Raw genomic sequence first — 13830 nt, 5'->3', positions numbered from 1 at the left:
AGTTGACAATTTTTGGATTCGGGGATTTCTTATGTCTGAAACGAAATACGAGCGAGGACGGCGTAGCGTGTAGCTCGCTATCCCTGACCTCGCACACACATTGTGTTTTCTTTGACTCGACAGGTAGTTATCCTGTTGGACTTTGAGCTGGAATCATCTATTTTCTTGTAGGCTGCTTCTTCAAGTTGTCCTCGGTTAGACGGCGCGAGCACTAGATGGAAAACAAGTCAGTTTCCTATTTAGAGGAATGGCTTTGCGATTGCCGAACAAGGCTGGATAAAAGCAGAGCAGAAGTTTTCTGCTCTTCAGTTATTGAGACGACGACTCGCCGCGAATGAACGACTTGGGGAATGAGAATTTTATGGGGCTAATCGTAATAGCCAGGTGGATAATCTTCTCGGGTCAAAAGTTTCCTTGTATTTGATAGCTGTGTTTTCCTTGCGGGTGAAGCGTTTTATAGGAGAGTATAATGAATATTAACCAACACCGCATGCACCGTTGTGACTCGAATGTGCTTCCATTGGGTGTTGCCAGTCTGTATTTGCACATTCTAGCCATGTGACGGCAGACGGTCCTGGCGTCGGCTATTCAGCCAGACTCGCTCAAGACGGTCTTGGCTCCGATCTCAATTGGAGATTTCGAGATGGAGCAACGGGACCGTAACGGAAGGGCGGCGCAATTGGGCTGTTGAATACAGACATGAGCCCGCTCAGGGGATGTTGACTCCTTGAAGAAGTAACATGGGCGGCTCGGCGACAGGGACGGCCAGCTTTGTCCGGACGAAATGACTCGCTAGATATGCTTGAAAAGTATAGCATTAAATGGTAGACCAACTAGCTTGCTCTCGCTTACCCCTTGTGCCGGTCATCCCGTGGGTTTGACGTCAAAGTGGCCGTAATAAGCACTCGGCTGACATACAAGTCCCTGAGGACATGGCAAGTTTTAAGCTAACACCAGACTGCTTTGGAGGGGCAGCTGAAGCCTTTCAAGGACAGGGTTGCTGGTATGCTGTTTTGTATCCACATTCATGGCAGATCATCTGATAAGATCAACTAGATGTTGAATGTGTTATGGCGATGGTAAGTAAGGTGTGGTCAGATTCAATGTCAGCTTACTGCCGTGGAGCTCATCAACAGCGATGTTAGCTATCAACCGGGGGGTTAGTGGGCTAACCTTGGTCCCTTTGGCCCTTGACTCTGGGCTGAAAAACTAGACGCTGCGTAAATCGATTCCGACGGTCTTATCCACCAAGCATTATGTCGAGGGATTTGTGTCGCCAAAACCTGCATTCACCTCTCTTTTTATTTCCATCAAGTATACATGTATGTTTGTACTAGTCACCACTCCTCGCCATCAGCTCTTGTCACCAAAGAAGTATCATGGGCGCAATGGGCATCTCCACGGTTCCCCTGCCATCGTCGGCCGACTTTAGCCTCACCGCAGAGGATGGCCAAATGTACGAAATCCAGGTGGCATGGCCAATGGAGTGGCGAAGCAGAAAAGGCCACGACCACGTAGCCGTGCTGGATGTAAGTCTCCTGTCCTGCAGGCAACCTAGCTCCGACTAACCTGACAAGATACGCGGTCGACGGCAACGCCATGTTTCTGACGGCAGGAGAGGCGGCCTGGCAAAGAGGAATTTCGCAAGCAGGGACATGATAGGCAGCCGTTGTTGATGTTGTTTTATGGGTCGTACGAGCAGAGCCCAAGTGACCCAAATCTAGCGAATCCAGATGATCAATTCTTGACTCCTTGACTTGCATATCTCAGCCGAGACATGGCGTCGGATTAAAGTTGGAACGGGTCGGGCCGCAGCTAACCCCCACGATTCAAACCTGACGTCTCCCATTGGAATCAGAACTCAAGTCCACATTCTCCCGTACGATTTGGGTAGCTTCTAGTCGTCTCGTGTCCGTACAATGGCCTTATCAGCAATCGCCAGTGAGTATGCTGCTCCATCGCAAAAGTTTATCAAATATCGTTGACAAAAAACAGGAGTACATTCCATTCTTGGGAATTCATCATGTGCTTATGACGATGCTAGTTATATCCATCCTCCTCCTCTGTAATCTATCCCCTGCCTTTCCTTCCGCTCCTTTTCTGATCTACGGGTTCCATAGGCACGCACTCACCCCTGCTCATGCCTCATTTTTCCTTCAGCAATCCTACCGGCGGGTTGTACCACCTCGTCGAGCCTCCAGAACGTCTATCTCCTTTCCTTGTCCTACATCTCAAATGCTACCATCAATTCATCATCATCATACGATAGCCAACTGAATCCAGGCATCGGTAGCGCCGTCGTCAACCTTAGTTCCATCAGCAACCCCTCGCTCATTGTCCGAGTGGGCTATTTAGGAATCTGCATCTCCTACATCGACGATCAGTGGCTGTGTTCAAATACCGCAAGCATTTTGGCCAGTTCGCTTAGGGCTGGTGCTGGAAATAGCAATGTGAGCAAGGTTGAAGATATGGACCCCTTGAACTTGCTGTGAATTGCCGCAACGTTCAAGGACAAGGCTGCGTTTGATGGATTGATGTGAGTCAAGTCTGATCGTCCTCTGAGACCCAGCCCTCCTTCGCTTTCTCCCGTTACTGGAGTCATATTTTGCGCGTTTTACAATACTTGGCGGCCGTCTGCATAGGTTTGCTGCCATAGCCCTCGCCTTTCTCTTTACGATTCTACTCTCTACACGTCCGAGCTGGTACGACGAAGAGAATGAAGAAGGATCGGATCGCGAAGGTAAACCCTCCCCTATCGAAATATCATAATGGCCACCATATATTTTACTATTCTAGCATCCATGTTTGCCTTCGTCTCTAGTTTATTACAGCACATCGGGATTGCAACGGCCTCCACTATGGCTGAGGGTTTATCGTACGGATCTGGTACAGGACATGTAGGTGTGACTGCAATGGTTCTAGCATGGATTGCTCCCGTCCTTTGTTCTCTCGTGGCGGGTACTTTGTGGCTCATGCCGGAGTATATGTCAACCTTGGAGCGACTGCTGGAGTCTCCAATCCGGGCGCGAACGAGGAGGTCTGCAATCTGGGCGCGAGCGATGGAGTCTACAAGCGACTGATGGTGTACGGTAAGCGGGAGTTTGCTATTCCCTGTGACTATGATCAAAGTATTTCAGTGGTATGAATTCAAACTATATCCGGCATGTATTCAAGTGACGTAGTTTAACGATTAGCTAGACTGTGTGAAACTACTCGAGGTCTCTGAATCACTAGCCAGAGTCGGCGGACTCGGCCTGGGCGATTGGAGAAACCTGTGCAGTCGGTATATAATCAAAGCTAGAACAACAGGTGAAAGAGCGACGACAGTGACTGCAATCTTAACACTAATCTCCCGAACGAGGCGGCCAATAGAACTGGCGACGAGTTGGACCCTGGCCTGCTTGTACGACCCCTATTAACATTTGGGCTCACCCATACGGAGTAGACTCATCAAGTACTGCTCTCTCGCGTAATCTCGGCATTAATGTACCGCTTAACCCAACTAAAAATCATTTTATACTACTGAAGCGAGTTCTCGTCCTCGATTCTGATGGGACTGCGGAATGATGTTTTGCGGACAAGTTGGAAAGCTGATGCAATAATTCATCATCAGCAGACACAGCGGCATACTCAAGAGCGCACAGGCATCCTCAATTGGCTCGGGAACGCAGATGAAACAAGTGCGATGATTCGGTATTCTAGAGATGCCGCCATCCACTCTGACTAGCTTCTGGTTGATGACCACATAAACCAGGATATCCCATTGGATGGTGGGCAGCACATCATTTTACCGTCACCAACCCGATAGCCGTAAATCGTTTCCGTCGGATTGGTTTCACGAATCGTCTTCCTAGAACATAGCTCTGGTTATTGTCACGTCTATCAATACGGGAATTCCTGTCTCAGCCAAAAAGGAGACGGCCCAGGCGTGGCACGAGATTTCTCTCTGTTAGAACCCTGCCAAGTCAGCCAACTTTGCCCTGACAAAGGCAGATTATGCCACTGCCATTCTGAAAATTGTGGATGTTTCTACTGAGGACCCTAAGGACCAGTCGATCTTAACTGGAATTGTCGATGAACTAGCCAATCACGACGACAGTAATGGGAGTGTTGGCAAGATCAAGACGGAGGAGCACCCAAACGGGCTATTGGACTATGTGCAGAAGAAGCTGCAGCAGGGTATAGGACAGGACACTATGATGGCAGGGTCCTCCGGTAAGAACCCAATCCGTGAGCTACCGGTAGAAGCACGTCTGAAGCTGATACGCTCCATGGTCGATGCTCTAGTCAAGCCCCGGGGTCAGCCAGGCAGTATGGACATATCTGATGTAGAGCGGGTGGATCTGCTCTCTGGGCTGTCCGGCCTGTTTGTCCTCGGAAGTGTGAAGGCCTGACCAATTCGGCAAAGGATGTGGTAAAGAGGGGTTTTGGAAACTGTCAACTTCTGTTCAGATTGACCATAGAAGCTAGTTGTTGAACCAAGGCAGCTCGTAGCTTGATAGAGTCTTAGCCGGTCTTGATATCTGCGTGTTGCCAACGCCCATTTTTGGCATGTTGAGGTTATCGTGGAGACGACCAAGGGGCGACGCATGCTGTTAACAAATCCGGATAGAACGGAATCCAAGCAATTTCAAAAAAACGTGTCTTTCCGTGACAAAGATAAATCTTTGAAGAAGAAAAAATTATTTCATCCACCATATCTTGCTCCTAGCATTGAAATCTTGACCCTTCAAAACCTCCGCCTAGACAGCACGCTTCTCATTGATATCATCAGGTCTATTGAGGCCAGGCTTAGTGTCAACGTTCTCTAGCAGATTGTAACCCCGCCTTTTCAAATCCCGGTGACAGGGATGTTGTATATCATGGCGTCGGGTGTCGGCTCAGGTGATTGGTGGCGATAGAACCACGGTATTATCGGGACGTTGTTTGTCAAGACGATTGGAGCGCGCAAGGCCGGATCATTCCCAGTTACTGTATCGGGATTGGTGCAGCCAAGTTCCTGGCTCGAGATGTCCCTGCGTTCAAAGTTTAACCAGACGCTCTAATCGTTCTCAACGTCTGCAACGTCACAGCGGAAAGCGGGCTAACAGGACAAAACACCGCTTGCAACGAAGCCATGTGGGCGACGGGGATGAATTGGGCCTTGGGATTGGACACGGACAGTTGGAACACGAGTTCGCAACTCGTCGGGGGTGAGTGGAACATGTATTCCCCGTATCATGGAAGGCCTCTGCCTTTTCATCGCTTTCAAACCATCGTCACCCTCACTTTCCCCGCGCTCCTCCCCGCACTCTCGAGTCAACATGCAGCATCGGGCTTGTTTGCCGCTCGCTTCGACCAGTCTCGTTGTTTCCCGTGCCGGCTACTCCACTCCTGTTGTAACGGTGACTCGAATAACAAGCGTCGGGAAAAGGAACATCTGCCGTCTTCCCGTCGGAGCATTCCGTCAGTGTATTGCTACGTTCTAGTACCTCGAGTATATATATAGCCTTGTACGTACTACGTACCAGGTCGACCGAACCCCTCGGCGTGACCATGTCGTTTCACAAACAAATTCCAAAGCCCCAGTAATACCATGTTGAAACTCTATCGCGCCACGTGCCTTTGGCCTTTTCTCATCGCTCTCGTCGCCTCGGGCCTCGTCTGGCCCGATGGTGCTGCACTAGATACCCAGGTGATCTTGCCTGGCCGGGATAACAGTAACGACGACAACAACAGGCAAGATGATCAGCAACAGATCCCTTCCAGCTGGCCTCCTCCTCAGCAGATCTCGAAGACTGGCGGCTGGGTCTCGCTCAACCGCGCTGTCACCATCGTCACCGACAATGGCACCGACGCTGCCACCATCAATGCTGTCAAGGCCATCGTCTCTTCCGCTGGCGGCACAGCCACTCTCTCGTCACAGCTCTCGGGCCATGGCACGCAGATTTTAATTGGGGCCGAGAAGGCAGACGGTGTTGCTGTTGCTGCCGCCAACGCGCTCACGGGAAAATCTGCGAATGGCCTCGCCCCCGAGGGCTACGTCCTTGCATCGGGCAAGTACCAGAACCAGGACACCGTTGTTCTCAATGGTGTAGATACGCGCGGCACATTCTACGCCGCCCAGACCCTGCGACAGCTCGTGGATAGTCGCCAGGGGATCCCTGGCGTCAAGGTGCGCGACTGGCCCCTTATGCCCATCCGTGGCTCTATCGAGGGCTTCTACGGCGTGCCATGGTCTCACCAGGCGCGTCTCGACCAGTATGTCTTCTACGGCAAGCACAAGTTGAACACGTACATCTACACACCCAAGGACGACACGCTCCTCCGCACCAACTGGCGTGACCTTTATGACAGCAGTGGCCTTGTGCAGCTGAAGGAGCTTGTCGAGACTGCCAACGCCAACCACGTCGACTTCACATTTGCTCTCTCGCCCGGTTTGAGTATATGCTACTCATCCGACTCGGACTTCAATGCTACCGTTGCCAAGTTTGACCAAGTCCGCGCCCTCGGCGTCCGCAGCTTCTACGTCGCTCTGGATGACATCCCTCTCGCATTCCACTGTGATTCAGATAAGCAGAAGTGGCCCAACCAGGGCAACTGGCATTGGCTTGCCGACGCCCAGGCTTACTATCTCAACCGCATCCAGAAGGACTATGTCGAGGCGAACGGCCTCATGGACCTCGAGACGGTCCCGACCAACTATGCCGGCAGTGCACCGGACCCGTACAAGGGCGAGTTCGGCACCCAACTGAACAAGAAGATTCGCATCCAGTGGACTGGAGAAGGCGTCTTCTCAGCCAGCGTCACCGTCGAAAGCGTCGTCCGCGCCGACTCGACCTACGTCACGGACAAGCTATTCTTCTGGGACAACTTTCCCGTCAACGACGACAAGCCCAACCGCCTGTTCCTGAACCCGCTCACGGGCCGCGATGCCGTCCTGTACCAGCATCTGCTCGGCTTCACCTCGAACCCGATGGTGCAGCCGTACGCCTCCATGGCAGCACTCGCCAACTACGCCGACTACACGTGGAACGGGCCGGCGTACAACGCAACGGCCTCCATGGCCACGGCACTGCGGGAGCTCGTCGGCGGAAATGACGCCGTGTACAACGCCGTTGTCGCCTTTGCCGATCTCAACCAAAACTGGCCGTATCGCACTCCTGCCATCAACGCGCCCCAGCTCAGCAAGGACATGGCCGCCTTCTGGGCCGCGCGCAACGCTTCTGCCAAACACGCCGACGGCACCCGAGCGCTGCGCGATCGTCTCCAACTGCTCACCTCGCTGCCAGACGTGCTCCCCCGCATGGCTGTGGAGGGATTCGCCGCCGACGTGGCACCCTGGTCGACGCTGGCGATGCAGTGGGCAACCGCGTGCCAGCATTTGGTCGCCATGCTGGACGCGCTTGACAAGGGGCAAAGGGACGAGGCTGCGAGGGAGTTTGCCGCTGCCCAGAAGTGGGTGGGCAAGACGGCGGCCAAGACGGTCACTGGCCTCGATGGCAAGGGGCAGGTTGTGCCTAACTTTATTACTCCAACTACCGGCGATGGCGTGTTTGACCAGTTTCTCGCCAACGCTACTGCTGCATATAAGGGCCGGTAGATGGTGCTGGAATAAGAATATGGAATACTTGGTGGTGGGTGCAGTCTTCGGACTAGTATGATGGTTGTCAATAGGATTGGCGTGTAAACGGGGGACCTGAAACATTGTCACGGATAATTGAACAATTGTACAATGAATGGATGAATTTTATCGAAGTGAATAGTGGGATCAGTTTAATTCAACTGAGAACTTTGGGGTCATAGACCCCCTGAAGTAGTTTCTGTAGCTAATAACCCAGCGTTGCGCTTGCGCTGATACTGGTACGTCTGACGAGAAGCAGCGCGTCTCCATTTGTCTAATGGAGATTGACAAGTATAGAAAATATGACGGAATGGGAATACGTAGTTTCCCGAGTCCAGATTTGGGCAGCCGCTATCAACTTACCCTTTTCCTTACTGGCTGAGTAGGCACATCGTCTGGCGACATGTTACGCCACCAACGTCTCTTGAACTACCTGCCCCGCAACTACCGACTTGTGTGTCTCTTTTATACAGCATGGTGCAATGAGCTATTGTCGCTGATGTTGCGGTTCATAAATATATGCTGTCTGGGGTAAAGTGGAAGGATTCCCCGTCGTGATCGGTTCTGATTTCTTAAAAGACTTGTGGACGTTTCCGGCTTAGTCCAGTTCTGCCGGAGGAGGTAATATCGTAGTCGTGCAATGTTACCTGAGTTTCAGAGAATCATTTTGAAATCTTACGGCGGTAAAGGTTTGCTTTGGCATTTTGTAAGAACCAAGGTGAGATACTGCGATATTCGGCCGTGGGCCGCTCTGGCTGCGTCTTTCTTGTTCCATGAATTATTAATGACAACCAAGCAGTAATCTGTATTCCGCTCCCTAATCTCTCAATCTGCTGTTTCAAAAGCATGTAGCTCTGCATTCGGACTATAGATCTACATGGTCTTGATCGACCTGTGCAGTAATGTAAGTGCTGTAAGTGATCCGTCGACTTCTCAGTAGATACCAAGTTGATCAATCAGCTCCTGCTGGCCGAATTATGTCATGTTGGGACGCGATTTATTATTTTGTCATACACTTCGATACCTTGGTCCAGTTCTCTCACAGCAGTCATCGGGTATGAAAATTGAGCCACGTAGAAAAAGGGTCCAGTAATAGCGTTTCTTGGCCAAATTCCCTTGATGTTGAGCTTATAAGTGCACACTTATTTCGATAGTCGAAGCTTCGGCTCCCAAGCCACGCAAAGTAATTTGTGTCGTTTGCGATTGCAACGGCGTTGCCTGCATGTAAATAAATTTCGAAGCAGAAAGGACAGCATACTCCGAGGTGGGTTTCCGAAACCTTCATGCCTACGACTTGAAATTATTGGCTGCATTGGCCCGATGGAAAGTATTTTGAGATCGTGATCAAAAGCATCCGGCAGGTGTCAGAGTAACAGGAATGGCTGCTTCCGGGATACATGTCGATTCATCAGCCGGCTTGGCAGGATGTGTCTCTGTAGGGACAGAGATGGCCGAATGAATTCCCATGGTCTACGAAATGTGGGTGTCTATGTCTCCCCGTCAAGTCAGACCTAGGAAAAGAATGCTAAAACAATTTCTAAAACGAAAATGACTAGGATTTCCAAGGCAGATAGACTCCTGCTTTATTCACGTAACCGCCATTAGGTCGCTCACCGACAAGCCTGAATCCCGTTATTCCCGAGTTCGCTCATCCACGGAAACAGGGGGCTCAGACATCAGGACCATGTGTAATATGCGGTACCAAAAGTGCAATTGCCGCAGACCGAGAAAAAGAAAAGAAAAGCATAGTTGAGTCAGCTTCCTCATTAGTTAGGTTGTCTCACCTTGTCAACCAATTTCCAAAATCCCAAGATACTACGTTTCTCCTGACGCAGATCACTCCCTCAATTGATGGCTGAGTCTTTGGAAAGAACTTTAAACTCGTGGGAGCTGCGCGGCAAATTGCACCAGGAGATTCCGATATAGCCTCGTCAATGTCGGCTACGGAGCGCGCCAAGCCGGATGCATAGGCAAAATAATGTCCTGGCTTGTTGGTACGCTCTCCCCCGCTTCATGCATCGAGTTTCACATTGCGCCCAAGTTTCTCGTTTGCCTTCCCCTTTGGATGCGGATGTCACCCTGGCCGGGTTTCAAGCTTCCCGTTCGGGAACCCATCTTGGGTACTTTTCGACCCGATAGGAGAGCCGGGCTTTTTTTATACTTATTTATAACCTATTGACGGTGAATTTTTAGTTTGCTCGCTTGGAACCGACCTTCCATTTAACAGCTTGAGTGGGTACATGTAGTCGATGTTAATGCGAGGTGCATGGGGTAAATGCGGCTGAATAGAGGCATTAATTCAATGTTGCACCGTAAAAGATGAATACGTAAATAAAATAACATAGATTAAAAATGGAAAGCAACGTCAATAGAGTTGCTTATCTTGCTCGGTATGGTGGCAGCCAAGGGATAACCATGGTGTCTCAGAATCCAGATGCTCGATTTTCTCACCGTATTGATGCTTGGGGTACACACATCTGCCACGTTGCTGATTTCGGTAGCTGGAAAAGGGGAGAGGGGCCACATACCAGGATGCATTATCCTTGATCCTTGGACACAGACGAGAGGAACCAGAGCCTGTGCAAAGTCGCAGCTCTGGCCTCCTTCCAGGTCGCCGGATCCGACGAAACTCCCTCCCTCCGCTACGGATGCAGACGCACCACGATGCTCCCCAAGTCAGGTTACATGATACGCGTGTATCGAAGATCCTTACTCTTACCGGTTCCATAGTTACCAGCCTCCCCTCTGATGAGCACGACGTTCTCGTCTTTGCAGCTGAGTCGTCCCGAGTCCCGACAACGGGGCTATTGGACTTTTTGCACCGTGAAGCAAAAGAAAAAAAAAGCACCCAGAAACAGATGAAAAGAGTCTTACCGTGTGTTCACATCGTACTTGCCTGAATGGGCAGGTAGCGCTTGAGTTCTTGAGAAAAAGCAACAATACATGGGTTAACCTGTCGTGGTCTCTTTGTCCAGAACTATAAAGTGGAAGGCTCCTGCTTGTCATTCGAGGAACGATTCATCCTCATCAACCCTTCTCTTCTTGCGATATTTCCGTTCAACTTACACTGATCTGTGATCATGTTTCCAAGTCTCTTGTTGCTCAACCTATTGCCTCTGGCCATCGCGGCTCCAGCCAAGCGAGCTGAGCCGGCACCACTCCTTGTCCCACGAGGTGACACTATCCCCGACAAGTATATTGTCAAGTACAAAGAGACCTTTGATATCTCAGCTGCCGACAGCACCATCAAGGAATACCATGCCAAGGCGGAGAAAACGTACTCTCACGTCTTCAACGGATTCGCTGGCGCGTTGAACGCGACGTCCATTGAGACGCTTCGCAATCATCCTGCTGTAAGCTTGACTGCACAAGCTGTACCTGAATCTTTTCTAACGCCTGACATAGGTTGATTTTATTGAAAACGATGCAACTGTCAGGATTAGCGCATTTGTCGAACAGCCGGGTGCCCCTTGGGGTCTGTCTCGCATTTCGCACCGACAGCGCGGAGGAAGTAGCTACGCCTATGATGACAGTGCCGGTGAAGGCACATGCGCGTATGTTATCGATACTGGAGTCGAGGCTTCGCATCCGGTATGTATGAGACAAGCCTTCAGCTATGGAGGCGAATATGGCGCATTTATCCGATGCAACTAACTCGCAAGTGTAGGAATTCGAAGGTCGAGCCGAGTTTATTAGGTCCTTTGTTGCCGGAGAGAACTCTGATCGCAACGGTCACGGCACCCACGTGGCCGGAACCATTGGCAGTAAAAAGTATGGCGTGGCTAAGAAAACCAAAATCCTTGGAATCAAGGTTCTGAGTGACCAAGGCAGCGGCGATTACTCCGGCATTCTTGCCGGTATGGACTTTGCTATCCAAGACTCTCGAACACGAGGCTGCCCCAAGGGCGTCGTCGCCAACATGAGCTTGGGAGGCGGCTATTCAGCTGCCATCAACCAGGCTGCTGCAAAGATGATCCAGTCTAATGTATTCCTTGCTGTTGCGGCAGGAAACGACGCGAAGGATGCCTCCCAAACGTCTCCTGCCTCTGAGCCTAGTGTATGCACTGTAGGAGCAACGGATTCTTCTGATAGACTTTCCTCCTTTTCAAACTACGGGGCTGCTGTTGACATTCTTGCCCCTGGAAGCGATATCCTGTCAACTTGGATAGGTGGCATTACTGTGAGTTATACTACCCAATCGTTGAGAATGGCCAACCCTAATCTATCGTTAGAAATCTATCTCTGGTACTTCCATGGCCACGCCACATATTGTTGGTCTTGGTGCCTACTTGTCTTCTTTGGAAGGCTTCCCTGGTGCACAGGCTCTTTGCGAAAGAATTCGCTCCCTGGCTATAAGAAATACTATTAGCGGTGTCCCAGGAGGAACTGTCAATTTGCTTGCTTTCAACGGGAATCCATCTGGATAATTGGCTGGTCCTAAAGTCTAGTGGAAGGATTTGACAACGCAACAAACCAAATGGCACTGTGTGCAATTGCAAATAGTCTTATTCTCTGTAAATATACATCAACCTTACCATATCATATGAGTCAGCAGGCTACCCTGAGTTCATGGCCATTATTAGGTCCCGTATTTTGTGGCGAGGGCGTTATTTGACCCTCGAGCTCGTAGCAACTTCAGTGACCAACGCCCACCCAGTATACACTCGTGGAAAAGACGAATGAGTTTGTGTATGGGGACCAAGTATAACACTTGGACTTGGACTAACCGCCAGGAACATGGAGTTGTCTGACTCGGAGACTTGGCATGCCTCCGCTTCTCCGTATGGCGGGCGACCTCGACCCAACACTTGATTGAATGTGATCTGAAATCATGCCCAGTGTCGTATTGGCTGGGCGTGTGTGGCATGATTCTGCATGTTGACAGCAATATTGCGTTGCTTACGGAGTACAATGCATGTGCTGGCTGGGGTGAGTAGTGTCACCGAGCCCGAGTCAGGACGTCTTGGTAACACTGCTTGTCCCAAAAAAGGTAGATGGTAGCTTGCAGTTTTACGGAGTAGTTTCCGCGACGTTGACCAGTCAATTTGTTACTCGATAAATACACCCAATGTGTTGTACAGAAAGAAGATGCTCTACAAGTTGTGATCTATCGGGTTCCACATGTAGGCGGTATTCCAATTAGTCGAATCAACGGGAGGTGAATGGGTTTTATTGCATGCGTGTTGTCATATTTCAGAGAGTAATATCTCTCCTGTTGCAAGACATGAAGTTGGAATGGTTGCATTCAAGGAGGCTGAGTCTTGGCTTCTTAGTAATACTGACCACGCCTTGCGTAGGATAGAGACTAGTGCGTACATATAATTGGTGTATAACAAAGCAAAAATCATGTCATTTCGAAAGCCGGGAATCTGTAGCTCGTGGAGTACGGCATGCGGCATAATTGGTCAAGCTTGACACGAGCCGCGAAAGGCGAGTTATGGACAGCTTCATCCATCCTTGGCGTGTACGGAGCAGGGCGCACCACTTCCTGTGCCAGCAATGGTGCAGTTAATACGCCTGTCAGTGTAGCTGTATGGGTAGGCCAGGTGTAATCTCTCCAGATTGGTACGCCCTGCTTGGGCTCATCGTGGTGTCCTGCCGTTGACCGGAGGAAAAGGCGCAGGTTGAACAGGGACTTGAATGCGCCCTGTGGCTGCCTGAACAGCTCACGGCATATGTCAAAGTGTTTGAACGTTTACAATTGGCCGGTATGTATGGGGTAATAAAAGGATCATATCAATCATTGGATGGCACAAAGGTTCGCGTAACATCATGCACGCGACCCCTCTCAGTCAATGTTGACCCCGTCTGGGGAGGCCGGATATATCCCGATATGGCTCAAGGCGGCCGGATGTCATTACCGCGGCAAAACAGGACGTGGTTTATGTCACAAGTGACCAATCGTATAATCGGCAGATGCATATTTGTGGCCCGGCGACCGACCGCGGAGTGAGGCTGGCTGCAGCGGGAGTCCGGTGTAAGAAAATGACCAACAAATATTGCATATGTGACATGTATGATGAGATAATCGTATGACTGTACAATACGAATCGACAACCTTGCTGGGGCCGTGACGACAAACCGTGTCAATCACCGAGACTTGAACACGAGCGTCTAGAGATATAAATATCGCGGGCCCGCGCCGTTGTTTGGGAAGAAACTCAGCATCTTATCGCCTCACAGACATTGCACTGCCGTCTACATACCACAAATTCAACTCTGCGTTT

General features: G+C 50.5%; 2 protein-coding genes across 2 annotated transcripts; both read left to right on the top strand.

Annotated features, from left to right (window-relative positions):
• Positions 1-5575: 5575 nt before the first annotated feature.
• MAA_08702 (Beta-N-acetylglucosaminidase) lies at positions 5576-7582 on the top strand (the record flags this gene model as incomplete). Its single annotated transcript, XM_007826700.1, has 1 exon — positions 5576-7582. The coding sequence occupies one exon, from the start codon at positions 5576-5578 to the stop codon at positions 7580-7582; it is 2007 nt and encodes a 668-aa protein (XP_007824891.1).
• A 3101-nt stretch (positions 7583-10683) lies between these two features.
• On the top strand, positions 10684-12030 carry MAA_08701 (subtilisin-like serine protease precursor; the record flags this gene model as incomplete). The annotated part of the gene is made up of 4 exons (XM_007826699.1): positions 10684-10956; positions 11009-11194; positions 11271-11783; positions 11836-12030. The coding sequence occupies 4 exons, from the start codon at positions 10684-10686 to the stop codon at positions 12028-12030; spliced, it is 1167 nt and encodes a 388-aa protein (XP_007824890.1).
• Between the last annotated feature and the right edge of the window lie 1800 nt (positions 12031-13830).

Source organism: Metarhizium robertsii (assembly GCF_000187425.2).
Source record: "Metarhizium robertsii ARSEF 23 chromosome Unknown MAA_Scf_4, whole genome shotgun sequence".
Lineage (NCBI taxonomy): Eukaryota > Fungi > Ascomycota > Sordariomycetes > Hypocreales > Clavicipitaceae > Metarhizium > Metarhizium robertsii.
Note: the sequence above shows the minus strand (reverse complement) of the source record. Positions and strands in the feature narration are given on the sequence as shown.